The 19,695-nt window shown below is 41.0% G+C and overlaps 1 protein-coding gene across 10 annotated transcripts in view; it reads right to left on the bottom strand.

The window, feature by feature from the left end:
* Positions 1-19,695, bottom strand: part of GREB1 (growth regulating estrogen receptor binding 1) — a 150,367-nt gene that overhangs the window by 30,329 nt on the left and 100,343 nt on the right. For 7 of the 10 annotated variants that reach the window (XM_075126411.1, XM_048845525.2, XM_048845526.2 and 4 more), the window contains 12 exons: positions 17,445-17,630; positions 16,335-16,685; positions 15,431-15,559; positions 12,711-12,836; positions 12,038-12,235; positions 11,762-11,942; positions 9,188-9,380; positions 7,164-7,300; positions 5,409-5,748; positions 3,836-3,951; positions 2,934-3,133; positions 1,879-1,968 (listed from right to left, as the gene is read on the bottom strand). In XM_075126411.1, the coding sequence (XP_074982512.1) occupies positions 1,879-1,968; positions 2,934-3,133; positions 3,836-3,951; positions 5,409-5,748; positions 7,164-7,300; positions 9,188-9,380; positions 11,762-11,942; positions 12,038-12,235; positions 12,711-12,836; positions 15,431-15,559; positions 16,335-16,685; positions 17,445-17,630 (2,247 nt within the window). Of the gene's footprint in view, positions 1-1,878; positions 1,969-2,933; positions 3,134-3,488; positions 3,535-3,835; positions 3,952-5,408; positions 5,749-7,163; positions 7,301-9,187; positions 9,381-11,761; positions 11,943-12,037; positions 12,236-12,710; positions 12,837-15,430; positions 15,560-16,334; positions 16,686-17,444; positions 17,631-19,695 lie in introns of those variants that run through there. The other 3 variants (XM_048845527.2, XM_048845528.2, XM_075126410.1) reach the window with 3 other exon arrangements.

Below are 19,695 nucleotides of genomic sequence, written 5' to 3' on the forward strand. Positions count from 1 at the left end.
TCAAAAAGTAAAAATGTTCAGGGGGGGGCTTATCCAAACCTTTTGGTGCTTTTCCATTTGTAATGGCAACTGTGCCTTGTGGCAAAAGAATTCACAGTCAGAACACTCATAGCTGTGGTGTGAACAATAATTATTTGGAAATAACTTGGAACATTTAATTTTACAGCTAATGCAACATAACATGTTTTGTGACATTCCATGAAATTGTGACCCTCCACATAAACATTTATATATTTTTACTGAAGTATGATACAACGCATATTGAACATTTTTGTTCTGTTCCATTAGTCTCTGCCCATAAAAAAAATCATCATACAAATTAAAATTTTTAGTACCTCCTGACATTGCTTCAAAAACTTTTACTCCTGGGGGAATTCTGCACCACTGCACACATGCCAAATTCATGTTCCCCCACAGCGTTTTTTCTCGCCACGGAATACCGTAAAACATTCTGCCAGGGAGCCACTGCAGTTACACCTTTCGCCCACCAGGGGCTGTTGTGGCATCAGAACAGAGGGCAGACAGCTCATGAGCCAGAACAGCCAGCCACAGAGAGGTTGAGGGCAGAGGCTGATTTTCTTACAGCGACATACCTGGGGTTCAGAAGAGCTATTGGGAGGGACAGACTAGGGTAGGGGCACAAGAGCTAGTAGGGTGACAGCACTGAGCCAGGGATCAAATGGGAGTGGGCTGCCGCTGTAGGGACACATGTGGACTGCGGGAAGCAGGGTGCAGGGAAAGACAGGGACAGGGCAGATATGCCTGAATGAATGGGAAAGGCTAGGGGTCAGCCAGGGTCTGCATGGGAGATGGTCCCCAACTCCCTAACAATCCCTTTCCCCACCCTCACCCCTGCAAAAAAAACTTCCATACTTCTCCCATCCAACAACCCTCCAGGTTCACTCCCAGACTGCCAGAAATTAATTCCCTTTCCCTCAGCTCCTCCATTACCCCTGACTCCCCCAAGCCTTTGCACTGTTTCTGAGTGGCGTGGGAAATACATTTCTGTACTATAGTTTAAATGAATTATGACTCAAAGTTCTGTGTTAATATGCCTAGTAAGGAATCTATTTTCAAAAAACATTTCCTGAATCTTATTTTGTCTGTATGGTTACAAACACACTTTCTGACAGGTATTTTGAAATAAATTACCAAAATAATTGAAACTGGCATGATTATATTGACAAATAAATTATACAGAATTTTAAAATATCGTGTGCAGAATTTTTAATATTTTTGTTGCAGAATTCCCCAGAAGTAAAACTTTAATGGTCTGTTCTTAAACAAATTTCAGATTAGGAAGAAATAATACATATTCAATGTACAGGGCAAAGTACTGACAAAACACAAACATTTCTAAAAGAAACACTCTACACTCTAAAATTTGTGAGCACACATTCTAGTGCCCCCCCAAAAAGTTCATGAACATTTTTTCAGGCAAAATTTAGGAAGGTCCTTTGAAAATACAGAGGCAGGTCCTCAGCTGGTGTGAGTTGTCATGAGTCCACTGATTTCAAATGGAGCTCTGACAATTTGCACCAGCTGAGGATCTGCATCTTGGTACCTGTCATAAAAATATTAAAGAACATTTCTGTTGATATGGTACTATTGTATAATACAATGACCCCACTCAGAGATCTGTACAATGGCCTATGCGTTCATGGATCAAGCATGAGGCAATCTCTTTATTTTTGATCTCAGAAGTACGATTCTTGAAAGCTCAGATTTTTTTATAATTTAATAGTTAGCAAGTTCATTAAAACAGGTTTTGCCAAAAACCTAATGATTTGTGTCTTTTATTCTTCATTTGCCAGGCTAAATGAATTGCTGCTTTTACATCCTAAATACCACTTGAGAAAGATTATCATAAAGTCTTACTTGAAGCTTTTGAAGAGAGAGATGAAGATGCAGAGTCATGGGAGTGTGATCTCTCTCTTTTGACAGGACTTCTCTTTTCTGAAGTGGAGCCTGTTTCATGAGAAGAGGGAGGATGGAGGAGAATTAAAATTCTAAAGACCAATTCTCGGCTATGGCCAAAGTGCATAAAGTGAAGGGATGCTGGGCAAAAGTGGCTTAAAACTCATCTAGGTGCCTAGATTCAGGTGCTGTTCTGAGTGTGGCCATTCTTCCTAGGCTATGGTGGAGCAGCCTAAGGGCTGTTCTAACTTTGGCTGAGTTGCAACAGCCTCGGAGAGTCAGAAAAGCAGCCAAGACCTGGCATAGTGCAGAGGTATCTCAGCCCCATTCCCTCTTTGCTAGTCATGCCTCCTCTTCTTTGCTATCCCAGCAGCATGGAGGATGTGTGACACAGTAGCCCCTATGTTGGTACTACCAGATGACTACCCTTAAAATGGGATGCGAAACCAGCTTCAGGATCAGACTGTACCTTTCCCTTTGATAACAATATAATTTCATCCCCCTCTCAAAGCTGCTGGTCACAGTACATCTTTCTGTTAATTTTGGCCCCTATTCTGCCACCCTTATTCAGCTGAGCAGTCCCTTCAATGTGACCTCCTTGAGCAATCACTTATCCTCTCTGTGCTTCAGTGCTCCCATCTGTAAAATGGGTAAAATAATGACTTTTCAAGGGTTCTGAAGTTCAACTAATTAATGTTAATAAAATTCTTTGCATTCCTCAACTGTAAGACACAATATGTAGTAAGTACAATTAACATTATTTGATAAGTTTAATTCCAAAAGTACACAAACCACCACTGTAAATTCAAATAATGTCTCCCAGTCTTTTACAGCACCCTGTGCTACTAATCGCTGTATACTCATGTATTTACTGTTCCCTTCCTTTTGACAGTTTGCTTTGCACTCTTAAAGGCTAATGTACATCCCACTAGCTGAAATTTATGGTATTAGTATTTAATACACAATTGCTGTTTGAATACATTTTAAGAGAACTGGCACTACACAGGTTCATTTACCTTCTGTCACTATTTCTTCATCTTCATTATCAGTACTGCTCAGTTTCTCTGGATCACTCTCCAACACATCATTCACGACCACCTTCTCCATGTGGATTTCAGAGCTAACAAAGTATGCTGCCAAGCCAAGCTCTTGCTCCAAAGCTGTCCTTACTAAGCAAGAGGAATTTATTAAACGTAGGTCACAATATCTCAGTGATCTGGAACGAAACCAAAAGATACTATGAAAATTTAATGTATTCCACACCTTTATTTCTTTTGCAAACACAATCAATGAGGAATTTTGTTATTGCCTACTTAACTGATGTGTGAGATAGAACAAAATGATATGAAGTGGTCACTGTCTTTCAGTAAATTCAGCACTATTTTGTTTCATTATTATTACTTGAAGCAGTATAATCTAATGCACTAGGCATACATTTAGGAGACAGATTCTTCGGAGTTCTAATCCTGGCTCTGACACTTACTTCCTCTCCACTCTAGGGATGTCACTTAACCTCTTTGGACTAATTCATAAGCAGGCACAACACCGATGTTAATGGGAGTTGCACCTACCTACATCAAGGGTTAGTGGGATCTTTTTGTGTCTTGGTTTCCTCATCTATAAAACAGGAATAATTGGGAATGTTATGAAAATGAAAGACTGCACCCCACAGCTCAGCCTCACAACCATTACCACCATCCTACTACACCACAAACGTTCCACTTTTTTGATATAGAAACTATCAAAAATCATCCTGTCACTCAAATTTCACCCGCCTTTGCACCCGCAAAGGATTATGGGACACAGCAGGTCACAGAATGATTTTTCAGCCATTTGAAGGGTGCAGAGAAAAACGAAGTTGTGAACCATTGGGAATGAACAAATATCATGGAAATATTTGTCAGTATTTCCTTCCTACCTTGGCAAGGCTTCCCCTTGAGGGTCCATTCCACTAAATATTAATATGCAAGGCAGACCTTCTAATTCCAAATAGGTCTGTGGCCTCCACTCCACATCTTCAATTTTCTGCCATATCTGTCACAGAATATAAAAACATTGGTGGGCATATTTATATGCCACAATTAAGAATGAAGAAACTAATGATTTATTGTCTATTGTATGGACCTAATTCTGCAGATATTCCACAAGAGAAATCATTGCAGGATCAGGCCCGAAATTGAAAGGTCCTGAGTTGCAAAATGGTTTTATCTTCTTTCAGAAGTTTTATATCAATAATAAACAGCCCCATAATATGACTATATCTCAGAACTCTAATGAATTGTTACCATAAGTGGCTAAATATAGATCCAAATGCTCCACCAGGAAACATGAGAAACCATTGTGAAGATGTATAGCTTGATCTTCAAAGACAGAAAGCAGAGTTACTCACTCTAAAGGTTTTCCTTTGTTGGTCCAGTCTTCTAACCACAGCTGTCAGTTTCCCTTTGATAATCATGCCCACTGGATGATACCTTTATTCACACTGATTAGTACCTAGTCGATGAGATTTCTTGATGAGTAAGGTACTACTCAGTGGGAGCAAGGGTATTACTATCTGGTCCTTATTTATTCATTAAGCACCAACAGGATATGCAGTGCTGCACAAGACACCTAAGACAACATGGCATGTGATTCTGAATTCACTTATATCAGCTTTGCAGTATGGAGTTATTCCTGATTTATAACAGAATGAGTTCAAAATCAGGCCCTCTTCCTCAGCTTGGTTGAGCTAAGTAGATAGACAACAGGAATCAGACTCAGAATGTAAGAACAGTCCTAACTTAGAGAATACACATATTTTTGTTTTAATATGTGGTGATAGCATTTGTACTCAGTGGGGTAGTGTCTGTGGACTTCAACTTGTGTTATGCTTGAGGTCAGACTATGTGATTATACTGGTCCTTTCTCACCTTAAAAATCTATTAATCTATTATTTCCAGCATTTTCATCACAAAATCACATAAGGTCCAGAAAACATTAGGCACCATGCTTGGAAAACCTGGACCAATCAGAAACCTGTGGGTAGGTGTACTGATTCAAAGCCTTTATGCGTGGTAGGCTGTGCAATTCAATTCCAAACTGGTCACTGAGGTTTGCTCACAAGGGGAAACCTCACTGCTCTGGTAAAGGTTTTTCCAAACCAAAAGTAGCTTTCATTTTCACTTGGTCTTTTACCACCACTCTGATTCATTGATGCCCCAGTCCAGTGCAATGAAGCTGACTGGGGCTGAAGCTGTTGGTGGTTGGGAGTTCTATTCACGTTTGTAAAGGCCCTCTTGTGCAGCCATCAGAAGCTGGCTATAGGAATGACAGATGGATGTGTCTGATAGATAGGAGTCAGGCTCTTTAGGGTATTTTAATTTTGCTGGGAAATAGCCATCTCCATCACTAACATCCAAATCTCATACCAATAAAACCTTTATATGACCACCCATCACTGAAAGCACTGCTCCTCAGAGATTCTTTTCAGGCAATGTCATTCCGCAAGTTACCTTTAGTTGCTCCACAAAGTGCTTCCCTATGGTGATTCCAGAATTAGGATTTCCCAAGATGATTTCAAAATTATCTGTGAGGGATAGTCTTTCCCTTACGTGATAAAGTCGTTCATACGCCACAGCAGCCAATGGAATGCAAGGAATTCTTAACACCACCATGAAGCCATGACCACTGGGACATTGCCTTGAAGAGTTTATAAGGTTTTGGGTGATTTCCAGAGTTTCAACTGAGGTGTAATTCTTCATCTGAGACAGACCACTTACTGCCATCATAGCTGCAGAGTAATGCTGTACAAGGACAAATGTCCTTATCACTGCACTGTGTAATCTGGGAAATCTGAAATAAATTGTGAAGCATTAGAATCCTAGAATTAAAGTGAGAATTCTACCCTTGTAAAAATTATTAAAACTCAAAATTTAATCCAGGTGAAAAATCATGTCCAATACACAGTAGAACCTCATTGACCCACTGCTAATCTGCAGATCCTGTAATTCCAAGACCAATAGCGCAATCTCTCCACTTCTCAGTATAGATGTATATATTATCTCATGTTATTATTAAGACTTCATCACATTTGCAAAACATACTACTGGATATTTGCTAGAGTACTATGTATTAATCAAAACTAAAATGCACTTGCCATATAAATGAACAAAGTACTCCTCATAGTGCATTATCCCTGCTTTTTACTCACTTTACTCATGAAAGATCTGACTCAACTACTACTAAAATCAATAGAAAGAGCTGGATTGAGCCCTAATACAAACAGATTCTCCCAGTCATTAGTACCATTTTGCAAAGTTCTGCTTTCTCAATCTTTTATTCCTTGCACACCCCAACATCTCCAAGGAGTCCTACTGGACTTTTGTGCAAGCAAAAATATACCTAAATAACAATTGCTATATACTTGGAGTAACCACATTTTTAATCTGACTCCCTCCACATGGAGCAAATCAACTAGCTGGCATCATTTTTTCAAGCTCTGATGATGTTCTACAGCATTCTCCCTAACTGAGTCTTTCATTGATTTAACCCCATGAGCCAAAGTGAAATCTCACCTGCTCTTTGTGGTCTGACTAAAATATTTACAAATGTTTTATGTTAAAATCAGTTTTTTGATAGCCAGCCAAATTCAGAATGGAATCACACTCCCAATATTGACTGAATAACACCTGAGCCTAAGCACAGAAATTATACGGCAACTCAGAATGCAAACTCCTGATGGTTACAACGCAGGCGTTTAAACCCACGACTTTTGACCATTAAGGCAGTTGTACTATATTTCAGATATTCCCATACATTTTGGTCTGTTAGTTCACACATAAAACTAATTAAGCTAATGAAGTTAGTTACTGTAAGAGCAGGGAAGCAGTCAAAAAATATTGGCTGGGGGTTAGTTAATTTCTAACATTTCACTTTGAACACAAGATTTGCTTGTAATATTATTTCTGTAGCATCTATAGGCCCCAACCAAGACCCGGGTCTCACTGTGCTAGAAGGCGTGCACATAGCAAGAGAGTGCCCCTGTCCTGAATAGCTTCCAGTCTAAATAACAACAACTTACAAAGGGTAGAAGCAGAAAAGGAGGCAAAGAGAGGTAACGTGATTTGCCCTAGGACGCACAACGGGTCGGTGGCAAAGCCAGGAACAGAAAGAACCCAGGTCTCCTGACTTGCAGCCCAGTATCTCACCCACTGGACCATGCTACCTCTCATATTTCATAATGCTTTAAACCAAAGAATGTACTGTACCTTTTTCCTAAAGCCATGACCATAGCTTCAAAAGAGCTGTCATATCGAAGCAACGGAAGGCTGTGTCCAGAAAGGGTGGATTCAATGAATTCTGACAACCCAAAATATTTCTTGTTTTCATGGTATAGATCTATTCCCTAAAGTAAATAAGGCAACAGGCAATTTAAGGATAAAAACATTTATAAATTATAAATAATTCATCAATCTACCATCACCAACATATAGACATTCTTTATATCGCGTACACATACACACACAAAAATCCACATACATACACACACACATTCATACTTACAATAGGTCATTTTCAGAAGGTTTAAATTGGTGTCATTCCAATGACTTCAGTGAAGCTTACTTACAATTAACTCAAGCTGAGGATCTGGGTAGATTTATATGTATTTTTATCTTGCGCACAGTTCTGCACATACTGCACAGTTCTGAACTACTTGACACATCATCTTTCCACGCATCAGTAAAAGTATGAGCCAAAAAAAAAAGTCTTAAGAAAAAAATCTTGAAAAAAATGTCAGAAAAACGGCTAGGGAACTTTTCTGATAGTTAGTATAATGCACTCTCACTGGTGCACCTTGCACACACTAACTGCATTCTGGTTATTCCCATGTAGAGAATATGAATGAAGCCTAAGATAGAGGTACCAAAAGCATGGAAAACCGCAGTGAGATGTATACATGAGAGGAAATGCAATGATCTCTTGGTAAGGTGAAGATTTAATAAAAAAAACTTTTAGGAGCCTCCTGCTTTCTCAGAATTCAAAAACAATGAAGATTAGAACCTATGATTGTAAGTACCACTTTGTAAGAAGCAGGCAGATGCCTTCAGTGGAGGGAGCAGTCATGGTCTTTGCAGCTTCCTCTGAGCACTCAGGATCACACACTCCCAATATTATAATCCACTTATTATTGTTAACAAATATTTACATAAAGTTTATGGATGCTTAATACAGCTGGCAGTTACATCAGTTCTGTCCTAAATAGACTAGACATCAGAATGACACCGTAGGACTTCTTCCACCCAATAAGGTATTGAAGCCCTCCAGAGAGAAAGGCATGGCCCAGAGACCTGGATGATGACATTAGTGCTCATGGAGATGGAACAAAATGCTCCTCAAGATCCGGTCTGCAAATAAACACCTTCATTTCTTTTAGGCATAGGCAAGTGAGGTATGAAAATGTGACATACCTTAGTGGTGTGAGTAGCTCACCAAAAAAGAGTGGGGGTGGGGAAGAAAATTTGGATCACTACAAAAAGCACAGCCCCCCCCCCCATTCTCAGTAGCTAAGGATCCAACGCCACATACATTTACAGTTACCAGATGTCCTGAGTGGTTTTATTGAAACTGGAGGCTTCAACAAATTTCATTGGATTCCTAGGACATCTGGTCGCCTCAGGGTCATCTGTCTCCCATAGCTGTGCCATGCTGCAATGCAGCATAGCAATGCCACACATGCCATTTCAGGTAGCTTACCCTGTTCTGTCCTGCCAACCACCTCTCATTGGGAGCAGATAGAAATAGGTTTCCCCTGAGAGGAGGAAAGAAAAAGGGCCAGACAGTAGGGGAAGGATATCAAGGGCTCTTCTTTAAGCAGCTCCTGAACCAGTGCTTCTCTTCAGGCTGCTCCTTCCACGAGCCATCAAAACCTGTGGTGGAGGGTAAGGAGACTGGGACGGGAGAAACAGTGAGGTGAGGACTGGAAGGGGACAGACTGTATGGAAGAGAAAAGGCATGGGGGATAGACTGAAAAGGGACTGATAGATACTGGGGAAAGGAAGGGGAGAAATGGAAGGAAGGTGAGTGGCAGAAGGGGAACAAAAAAGGAGAAGAGATGGAAGAATAAGAGAGACACATCTACAGACTGAATGAGGAAGAGGAGAGAGAGGAGTGACGCAGACATCATTATTCATCATTTCGCTTACAAAAACACGTGGTCTCCAGTGTTTTTCAGAACATGTAAACGTAAAATAGCTACTGAATGAACCCAAAATCCTGAAAACATCCATCTTACATTGCTATATGACGAAGGCCAGTGGATTTCATTGTACGGGCTGATGTGAGTATGCTGTGTCTGCAGAGCATAGGGGAAGGAAGTCACATGGAGTGTCAAAATGTTGGGAGCTTCTTTCACCTCTCTGCAGTTCAACAATCTATCAACAAGTCCCACAGATGGTTCCGCCTGAGGATAAAGGCTGTGAACAGCGCTGCAAAAAGAAACGCCAAACTCTCCAAAGTGATTTGTATAAATGTACACTTGTGACAAATTCATGCATGTCATCATCTCAAACCTGGACACGAAAGCACAGTGAACCACCCACAAGAAATTTGGGACTGGATTCTTTGGGCTTACTCTGCTCTCTTTGCACACCACTCCAGTGACACAAAGGAAGGGGGAAGCAAACTTCATATCTCCTCAGCTGGAAACTCCCTGGCACGGTGGATTACACTGCAGGCTAGGGGATGTGATCGCAGACTTCCCTCAGCCCCTAGCGTACTGCACGAGGAGATTGAGAAGGGGCTGGCACCACAGCAATTGCCAACAGCCATGTGGTCCTCTGGGGACTGTGGTCAGGTGCCGTCCTCTTTATAACAGCCCTTAATGTGTTTAAAGACCTTGAAAACCTATCAGGTCCCACCTAGTCTCCTTTTCTCAAGGCTAAACATGTCCAGTTTTTTTAACCTTTCCTCAAAATCCAGGTTTTCTAAACTTTTAATTATTTTTTGTCCACATCTTTTGTCCACATCTTTCTCAAGTGTGGCACCCAAAACTGGACACGATGCTCCATCTGAGGCCTCACCAGTGCTGAGTACAGCAGGACAGTTACCTCCTATGTCTTATATATGACACTCCTGTTATATGCCCAAGGGTGGTATTTGCCCTTTTTGCAACTGCTTCACATTGTTGACTCATATTCAATTTGTGATTCACTATAAACCTCCAGTTCCTTTTCAGCAGTACTACTGCCTACCCAGTTATTTTCAATTTGATTTTTCCTTCTTAAGTGAAGTAGTTTGTACTTGCTTTTATTAAATTTCATTCTGATGATTTCAGAACAATTTTCCAACTTGTCAAGATCATTTTGAATTCTAAACCTGTCCTGGTAAGTGCTTGCAACCCCTCCCAGCTTGGTGTCATCTGAAAATTTTATAAGCATACTCTCCACTCCATTATCTAAGTCATTCATCAAAATATTGACTAGTACTGGACTCAGGACAGACCTCTGGGGAACCCCACTATATAGGTCCTCCCAATTTGACAGCAAATCATTGATAACTGTTCTTTGAATATAGTTTTTCAACAACTAGCACTTCAACCTTACAGTAATTTCATCTAGGCCCATTTCCCTAGTTTACCTATAAGAATGTCATGTGGGATTGTGTCAAAAGCCTTACTAAAATTAAGATATATCAAGTCTACAGCTTCCCCTCATCCACTAAGCCAGTAACCCTGTCAACAAATACATGGGAGGTGTCGATAAAACAGAACAAATGTGACAACCATATAATGCCACCAGGAAGACCCTTTCGTGATGCATTTGTTCTTGACAAATCCATATTGGCTCTTACTTATGACCCTATTATCCTTTAGGTGCATACAAATTGCTTGTTTAATAATTTGCTCCAGTATCTTTCCAGGTATCAACATTAGACTGACTGGTCTATAATTCCCAGGATCATCTTTGTTCCCCCTTTTAAAGGTAAGTGCTATGTCTTCCTTCCTCTAGTCCTCTGGGATCTCACCCATCCTCCAATAAATTATGATTGGTATAATAAGCTGGTAGGGAAACTGAATTTCACTTTTGTGAAAAATTTCAATGTTTTGGAAAAATGTTCATCCTGAATCAGGACAAACTGTCAAAACCTTGACATTCCTTCCAGAAGTGAAATGCCATCTTTTTTATTTTAGAAACACCGACACATTCCTGCAGTAAGAGCATTCTGGTGTTTCTCAAATGCAATATGCCCCCTGATTCTCAAGGCCCCCCTCCAGGCATGTTGCTGAAGAGCTGGGAGCCCGGGTTCTCCCAGGAGCTGGGGGTGTGGGTGGGTGACCTGGCAGAAACCACAGAACATTTTGATTTTGACAAAATTGGCATTTTTAAACTGAAAAAAACATGCCATCAGAAAAGTTTCTAACTTGCTCTAGTAATAAGCAGCTAGCACATCATACCAACTGCCCAGCCACTAGTGGAGTTTCTGCAGCACTGCAGCAGAGGGGCATTTGAAGGAGAGATGTGAAGGTGGATATTGTGGTACCTTTGCACATATTTACACAGAGCTCCTCCAATACATAAGGGATAGCCTGAAAGAATGCATGAAGGTACTTGTGGGAAAATGTAACTGATGGACAATGAAGGCTGGCATTGATGGCTCGATAAAGCATAAGAGATGATAGGCAGGGTGCAGCTAGATCACCAAGGGCCTTAAAAGGAAGCATTTATGTTTGATGCATAGAAAGGGGAAGCCAGTGGAGGGATGCATACGGGGGGATGACATAGATGAAGCAATGATCCAAGAATACAAACAATAACAATAATTAATAATAATCTCTCTAAAAATGGCCTAAGAATGAAGCTGTTCTTACCTCACAAGATCCCAGTGTGCATGATCATGGATTAGTACAAACAGTGTATGTGGATTCTGCATAGAGTTTTGCAAAAAGACTTTAAATTTAGTCTGTGCCTCGGCATCCAGCTTCACAACATACTGTTCCATCCTCTGCTTTGTAAGCTGCTCCTTTTCTAAGCCAAGTTCTAATAAAACACCTAAAGAAATGGAACAGGGGTCAGTCCTTCCAAACCCAAATGCAGCTAACAATTTCCTGTACATATATAAAATAAAGCTAGCTAATAATGAGCACCTGAATGCCAGAGGTGAAACAGTGTCTGCTGATAGGTGACTTCAGATGGAGGAACACAAATCAGAAAATCAACTTTCTCAAAGGAACCCAAATCAAGATTTTGAGTGCTGGAGTCAGCAATTGAGCAAACGTGAGACAGCAATTTCTGAGCCACCGCTAGCTGGAATGGACGAATCTGATGCCGCTCAACATTATAACCTGGAAAGAGGGAAAAATCTGTTCAGTTGAATGACTGCAGTCTAATCTTATACAAACTCTCCCTAAAGTCTGGCAGTCTTTGAAGTAGCTTGCTTATTGAGTTAGGACTCTGCTTTCAGGAAAACTAAAGGGGCATCCAAGAAACCTTTGTGAAATTGGGTATTTGCATAATTGTGGACCATCCTCTTTTAATCCTATGAATCTCAAACTCCTCAGGACTGAAGCTCAGCTGCTGCAGTTTAAGGTCCAGACCTTAACGTCCAGAGACTAGGAGATCCACAGGAAGGAAGTGGAACTTCCATCCATGCAAACCTGGAGGACCAAAGCAAGACGAGTTTCTATTAACCTGAGTTTGGGACTCTGCAAAGGGATACGGCTCTGCCCACACAGATCCAACTGCAGGATCATGGCCTTAGTTTGTCTTGAAGGAGAGACACTCTGCTCTGCTACATCTTCAGACACCTTCATTACTTACTTGTGCACACAGCTGCTCCAGTTATATCCAATGCTGTTGGCTTATTCACTGAAGTAGAAAGAGATGAAGACCTCTGGCCTTGGTTTTCTTGATAAAACTTGTCCAGCAGAACCTCAATGTCACCATCTACCACATTGAAAGGACAGTGGATATTAGTATCCATGGTACACAATTAAACTCTTCTCTGAATTGTTCCCATAGTCATAACAGAACCAAACCAACACCCAGGGCAAAGAAACTATGGGCCAGTTTCTCCTCTCACTTGTATCATTGTAAATCAGGACTAACCTCATTGAAGTCAATGGAATTACACCAATAGAAAATGGATGTAAGAGACAAGAGAACCAGGACCTATGTTAATGGAACCCAGGTCAAATATATATCTGTATCATCCCACAGGAAAGGGATAGGCAGGTCCCAACCATAGTGTAAGGGATAAGTTTAAAAATAAAAGAATGTCATTAGATAAGATTCCCTGCAAAGCACAAGACTTAATACAATGTTAAATTTAAAAAATCAGACAATCCCTAGCTCTTTTATACAGTGTTTTTCATCTGAAGATATGAATGTGCTTAACAAAGGGTGTCAGTATCATTAAACCCACTTTACAGATGGGGAAACTGAGGCAGGGAGTGGTGAAGTGACTTGTCCAAGGTTATCCAGCAGCACAACTGGAAATAGAACCCAGGTCTTAAAAGTCCCAGTCTAGAGCTTTATCCATAGTCCATCCTTCCTCCCTATTTAGGCAGTGTAGCCAACTGGATAGAGAGTCATAGTAAACTAAAAAATGGAATACTCAGAAACGAGGGAGCACAAGAGAAGTAAGGTTGTACACTCAATCTTAACTCTGCCATCTTGGATTTATGTCTTAAAATATGGTCTCTTTTTATATCATTGTAATTTATTTGTTAAATAAAATAAAATATAATGCAAACCTGAATTGCTTATAAAACCTTACTTTTAGTTCAAAGAAAAGGAGTACTTGTGGCACCTTAGAGACTAACCAATTTATTTGAGCATTAGCTTTCGTGAGCTACAGCTCACTTCATCGGAAGCTCATGCTCAAATAAATTGGTTAGTCTCTAAGGTGCCACAAGTACTCCTTTTCTTTTTGCGAATACAGACTAACACGGCTGTTACTCTGAAACTTTTAGTTCAGTCACTGCAGACTTAGTTTGATTTCTAAATCCCAGTAAGTGATGTTTACGAAACAAGTTCTGCAGCCCATGTAAGCCTGCAATATGGGCTTCTCTAGCAATGCATAATGCAGAAAACAGACACATATTTTACTGAATAGTGCCACTGTATATCATGGTATATCCAGCCACATAAGGATCCTCCTTACAACCTGTTCAGTCTTGTTGAAAGATATACAGGACACAGCGTTAGCACTGAGTGCTCAGTTTGCTCAGCACTTGTGCAGAGACACATTAGTACACCCGGAGTGAACTGAGCAGCATCAGGCTCTAGATTCTTAACTGCAATCTAGTGAGTGAACATGATGTGCATGGCTGCTATTCGGAGGATTTTCAGTTACTCTTACTGCCCAAGGAAAAGAAGCACCTGAGTGCTTGTGAGAGTCATACTTAATAGAAAATGGGGGCAGAGGCAGCAACCGACATAGAAATGCGTCTGATGGTTCTAAGAAAACATAATCACTCTCAAATGGTTAGTTGATGGCTTATGACTAGAACTAGGTGAAACTTTTTTGGCAAAGAGTAAATTTGCTAAAAAATGCATTTTTCTGGGCACTGAAACTATTCACAAATTCAGGTCAAATTTGGCAAATAGTTTTGGCCAAAAAAAAAAACAAACAAAAAAAACCCCTTTTTTTAAAAAAGTCAAAACAGTTCATTCTCACCATTTTGAAACAAAACATATTTGACTTTTTGTTTCAAAATGACATTTTGAAATTTAGCTATATTTATTTTTTAAAAAGAAAAAGGAGAAAAACCTCCAAAAATGAAACAAAAGGAAAAACCAAAACCATTCCATTTTATTTTGGGTTGTTTTTTTTTTCATTTTGAGTGTTTTTCAATCCAAAATTATGTTTTGCTTGTTTGGCTATTTTTTTGGTTTTGGTTTCAGTGACAAAACCCAAAATAATTCATTTCAAACCTTTTTTTCTTTTTTTTTGGTTAGACCCCCAAACCAAAACCCCTCATTCACTCAGCTCTGCTCATGATGTATGCTGGGCACACTGTTCTTGCCAGCTCCCCGGCCTGCAGCACCAGCACCCCTCTGTTTACTTCACCTTGCTGGATTGCAAGTGGAAAGGAGTCATGATCAGCAGCCCTACTGGTGGCTCAGTACTACTCTCTCTCTCATTTTAGAGAGCTCAGGATTGAGTGCATGCTGAGGTGTGGAAGGGGAGTACTCAAATTCTCCTCTTTATCTGAGCATGTTCATTGGTATCAACGGAAATTATGTGCATGCATCAAACACATTCACCCATCAATGTGTCTGTCCTGCGCAGTCAGAAATAGAACACAACTATACATTCATGCATTTTTAGTCAAATATAGGCATTTATAAACTGACGTATTCCAGGAGAATTTCTTAAGGAGAGACCAAATGTGCTTTCCCAGATCTTCCTTGTCTCATTTGTACGTATTCTTATTATATACGCTGTTCCTGAAAAGTGATGAACTCCTGCAATTCCCACTGACTTACAAGGATCAGGCTCTTAGAACTGTGTCTATTTATGGCATGTTATGTACCTGGACAAAGGGTGCTAAAAAAAGAGCCCAATGTTTCCACTTTCCCAGTAACTAGTTGATAGTTAACTTCTTTCTGATACTCTGCTGGGGTAAGCATGCTCTCAGACAGTACTCGTGCCTGGTACTTCCCTAAAAGACAAAAAATAAGCTCTTTTTAATTTGAATTTCAATTTTGAATTCCGTTCAAATTAAAATAAAAATTCTCTACTTAATTTATAAAATAACCCTAACAATACCTATCGAAAGGCATATTCCCCCAAAACAAAAGTAACAGAAATCAGCATCTTTCTCTCCCACCTCCCCAAACAAACAGTCTTATGCTCCCCCTCTATTTGTCTTTTGTCTCGGGAAGCATGTTTCCAAAGCAATACATGGAAAAGACTGTACGAAAACAGTCTTGGACTGGTCATTCATCGGAGCCATACTGCTTTCAAAATGAACCCTTAGATCTTAGTTATTGCATAGACATTCAAACCCATTATTCTGAGTAAAGCTGTAGAGTGCCAAGAATTCTTGCCAATATTATCAGCATAGCCTATATAGAACTTCAGCTGTCTTTGGGAGAACACAAAGAAAAAACATCCTTGTGAAACTGAGAACATGCTCAAACCTCTCCTTAGTGGAGATATTCCAGTCAAACACAGAAGTTGGACTGTTTAACTACATTTTCTATGTGGCTTCAACCCAACCTCAAAATTTGCATATGCACTGGTGTGCATGCGCAAAACCCTCCTTTGCATCCACCAACAGGCAAAGCATGTTAGCAAGTAGCATGGGTAAGGGCACCCATACACAAGCAAGGGTGTGCAAGGGCATGCAAGCAAGTTAACCCAACTAACTTTTCAGAACAGAAAATGATGGAGTTTTCCAGGTTTGTCTCAAGATTTTTTGCTAGGGATCTCACCTGTTACCGCAATGCAGGAATCTAATGCTCTGTTTCTGCAAGCACATATGATCACCACATAGTTCGTCTTCACTAGCTTCCCTTCAATGAGCAGCTTAAACATTTCTGAAAGTCCCTCTGCCAGAGAGTAACTGCACTCGATGATATGGACGCTGTCATTGCAAGAGCTGGCTGCCAGCCCAGCTAGCCAGGGAAGCTGGGCCGATGTCATTGGTGCAATCTGGCTGGGAACCGGAGGGAAAGCCTGTGGAATGGCCTGTTGATACTGACGGATTTCAGAGAGGTGCGACTCCCGCCACGAGCGCATGAATATCTGTTCCAAATCCTCAATCAAAGGGACCTGATCTGGAGCTAAAGAAACATCAACATTATAGGCCCATTATAAATCACTTGCAAATGATGTCGACCTAAAAATAAAGCCCCTCCCCTCTGAAAAATATAGCAAATTAAAATCCTTTGAGAACTGATTTTGCTCTGGTTTTACACACACAACTCCACTGTCTTCACAGGTGTTACACATGGTTTATAGCAGAATCAGGCCCTTTGCCCATATGAAAGATTTAGGACCAGATTCTGGTCCCACAATGCAGGCCCTTTGTGTCACCGTGTAAAGCTTCCCTAACTGGGAGCAGAACATTCCCTCAGCACTGGGGAATCCCTAATTGGCTAAGAGCACTCTCTGCCGACTCTACACTTCACTCTTCCAGAGTCCCACCAGTGTACGGGGTGTATCAAAGCATGGCTTGGTGGGGAAGGGAGGGCATGGCTAGTGTTGGAGAGACTTTATGCTCAGTGTAGGTTAAAGCAACCCTCAGCGTAGTTTAAAGTCAAGCCCCAGCAGCCCTAACAGTCAGCATGAGCAAATCTGCCATATAGCCACTTTTGTTCCATCCTTGGTTCCTACACAGAGCAGAGGTCTGGTTCATTTCAGCACGCCTCAGTATTTGGCCCTATATTTTTTAAGACCCAGCAATCAGCTCTTTCACTACAGCAGGAGCTCCTTTAGTTAATCTAAAAAGCACCTCATCTAAGAAATCTTAGTCTTTACTCACCAATGGCAAAATGTAATAATTCTAGTCCAAGATTCTACACAGGTGAAAAAAAACTCACCTAGTTGAACAAGGTAATAGACAGTTAGTAAAAGCTGCATTTCCTCTGAAATAGGCTGTATTGTAGAGGCACCATATTGTTCATAAGCCCTAGATATGGACTGTGAATTTCTGTAGCAGGTGTACAAAAGAGGGCTGATTATAATGTCATTAAGGTTCCCACAAAGATAAGGGAAGTTCCCATGACCTGTAATATAAACAATATTTGCACTTGTCAGATAAACTTAATTGAATAATTCACTATGCAGCCATCAAACAGGTTACTAACACTTTAAATGGTAACAGCTTGAATAATATTTCAGTGCTCGGGGGAGTCAGCAAAAGAGATTAAAAGCAGTAGGTGAAGTCATGTGTAACACCCTGGCTCCCTGTGTTGTGTACCCATAATGACTAGTTCTATTCTAGATTGCTGCTAGACTGCGCTCATCACCACAGAAGCCAAGTGCCTGGCAGGAGCACACTAAGCAATGTAAATAACATCGGTCACGTGTGCTGTGGTTCATTCTCTCACCCTCGTCCCAGGGGAACAACTGTGTGTGGAGTGGTTTGTTTTGGTAGGGTTTTCTCTTTGGTTGGTTTTTGCTGGGGGAGTGGTTGTCGGGTTTTTTGGTACATGTTGTTTTGTGTTTAGTTAGAGAAGGCCAGTCAAAGTGCGCCTTGCACTTGGAGCAGAATGTGGTGAGGTTTGTGATGGTCCTTAGTTCCTGTGGGAGTTCATTCCACAGTCTCCGATCAGCCTCCAACAAAGCTCAATCACCTGCACAGATGAGCTTTACCCTAGTTCCCCTGTACCAGATGAGCAGAGGTCTTCATCCCAGAACTTTAGGCGATCTTCTAGATATGCTGGGCACAAGCCACTGAGCACCTTAAAGATAAGGACTGAGAATGTTCCCCATAGAGAATAAGAAATGAAGGTGATTACCAGCTAATGGAGGTAGCTCAAGTGGTAGACGCCCGTATTTTAGAGGCTGAAAGTCCTAGGTTCTAGCCCTACTCACAGAAGCAGAGTTGTTACAAAGTGAAGTTCCATATGTAGAACAGAACTCCTGCTGATTTCAGATGCTCAGAATGAGCTGCCCCTGAGAGAAGAAGAGTATTGCACATTGACTTAGGGCTTGTCTACACAGTGCGGGTGTGCAACACACTAGTGTGCACTTACTGTGCAGACCCTTGCACACACTCAGTGTGTGCTGATGTAGTCCCATTTCAAACAGTACTGCATCAATGCACACTAGGGAACTTTCAGTGTGTGCCAGCTGGGTCTACATGGACAGTTAGTGTGTGACACACTGGTGTGCGCTAGATTTTGCATCCCAGCTGGTGTGTCCTAGCTCTATGGCTATGTCTACACAGCAATTAAACACCTGCAGCTGGCCCATGTCAGCTGGCTCTAGCTACGGGACTGTTTAACTGCAATGTAAACATTCAGGCTCCCGCTGCAGCCCAAACTCTGGGACCCTGCAAGGGGGTAAGGTCCCAGAGCCTGGGTTCCAGCCCGAGCCTGAACATCTACACAATAATTTTTAGTCCTGCAGCCCAAGCCGCACAAGCCCAAGTCAGCTGACCTGGGCCAGCCAGGACCATGCTATGAGTCTTTTATTCCAGTATAGATGTGCCCTAGGTGTATCATGGCTGCTCTACAAAAAAGATAATACCCTACTACTTAGCCAGTGTTTTACATGAACACACTGTGCAAGCTTTATATCTGTCCCTCACAATGCACCAAAGCTGCAATGCTTTCTAATACTTCCCGCATCCCAACCCAGACAAAGACTACAGGTGTTCCTAAAGTACCTGATAGAACTGTGATGTAGATAAGGTCTACTTTAGTCTAGATTGAGATGTAAACACTGAGTACCCATCACAAATTTAAATCTACAAAGGCCAATGCACTAATTTACGGCCTTACACTCCTTAATTGTTGACCAATCTTGTTCCTATAGTAGTAAATGGGAATTAAGCATTTGATTTGCATGGCAGCAGGATTACAACCTTGAGCTCTTTGGAGCTTTGCTTTTGTTTGTTTGTTTGTTTGTTTTAGGGGTTTTTGGGGGGAGGGTGACTGGTTGGGTTTTTGGGTTATTTCTTATAATTATCAAGTTAATTAGTTAATGTTTGCACATATATAATGCTATATAAGTTTGCTCTCCAAATACATTAAATTGCCTTTAACCCTATGTCCAGTGTGTTTAAAGTTTCTTCCCTGAATTCTAAAAGCAGGCCCATATCTTTGCATATCTCTTACACACATG

The sequence above is a fragment of the Caretta caretta genome, chromosome 3, assembly GCF_965140235.1.
Source record: "Caretta caretta isolate rCarCar2 chromosome 3, rCarCar1.hap1, whole genome shotgun sequence".
Classification (NCBI taxonomy): domain Eukaryota; kingdom Metazoa; phylum Chordata; order Testudines; family Cheloniidae; genus Caretta; species Caretta caretta.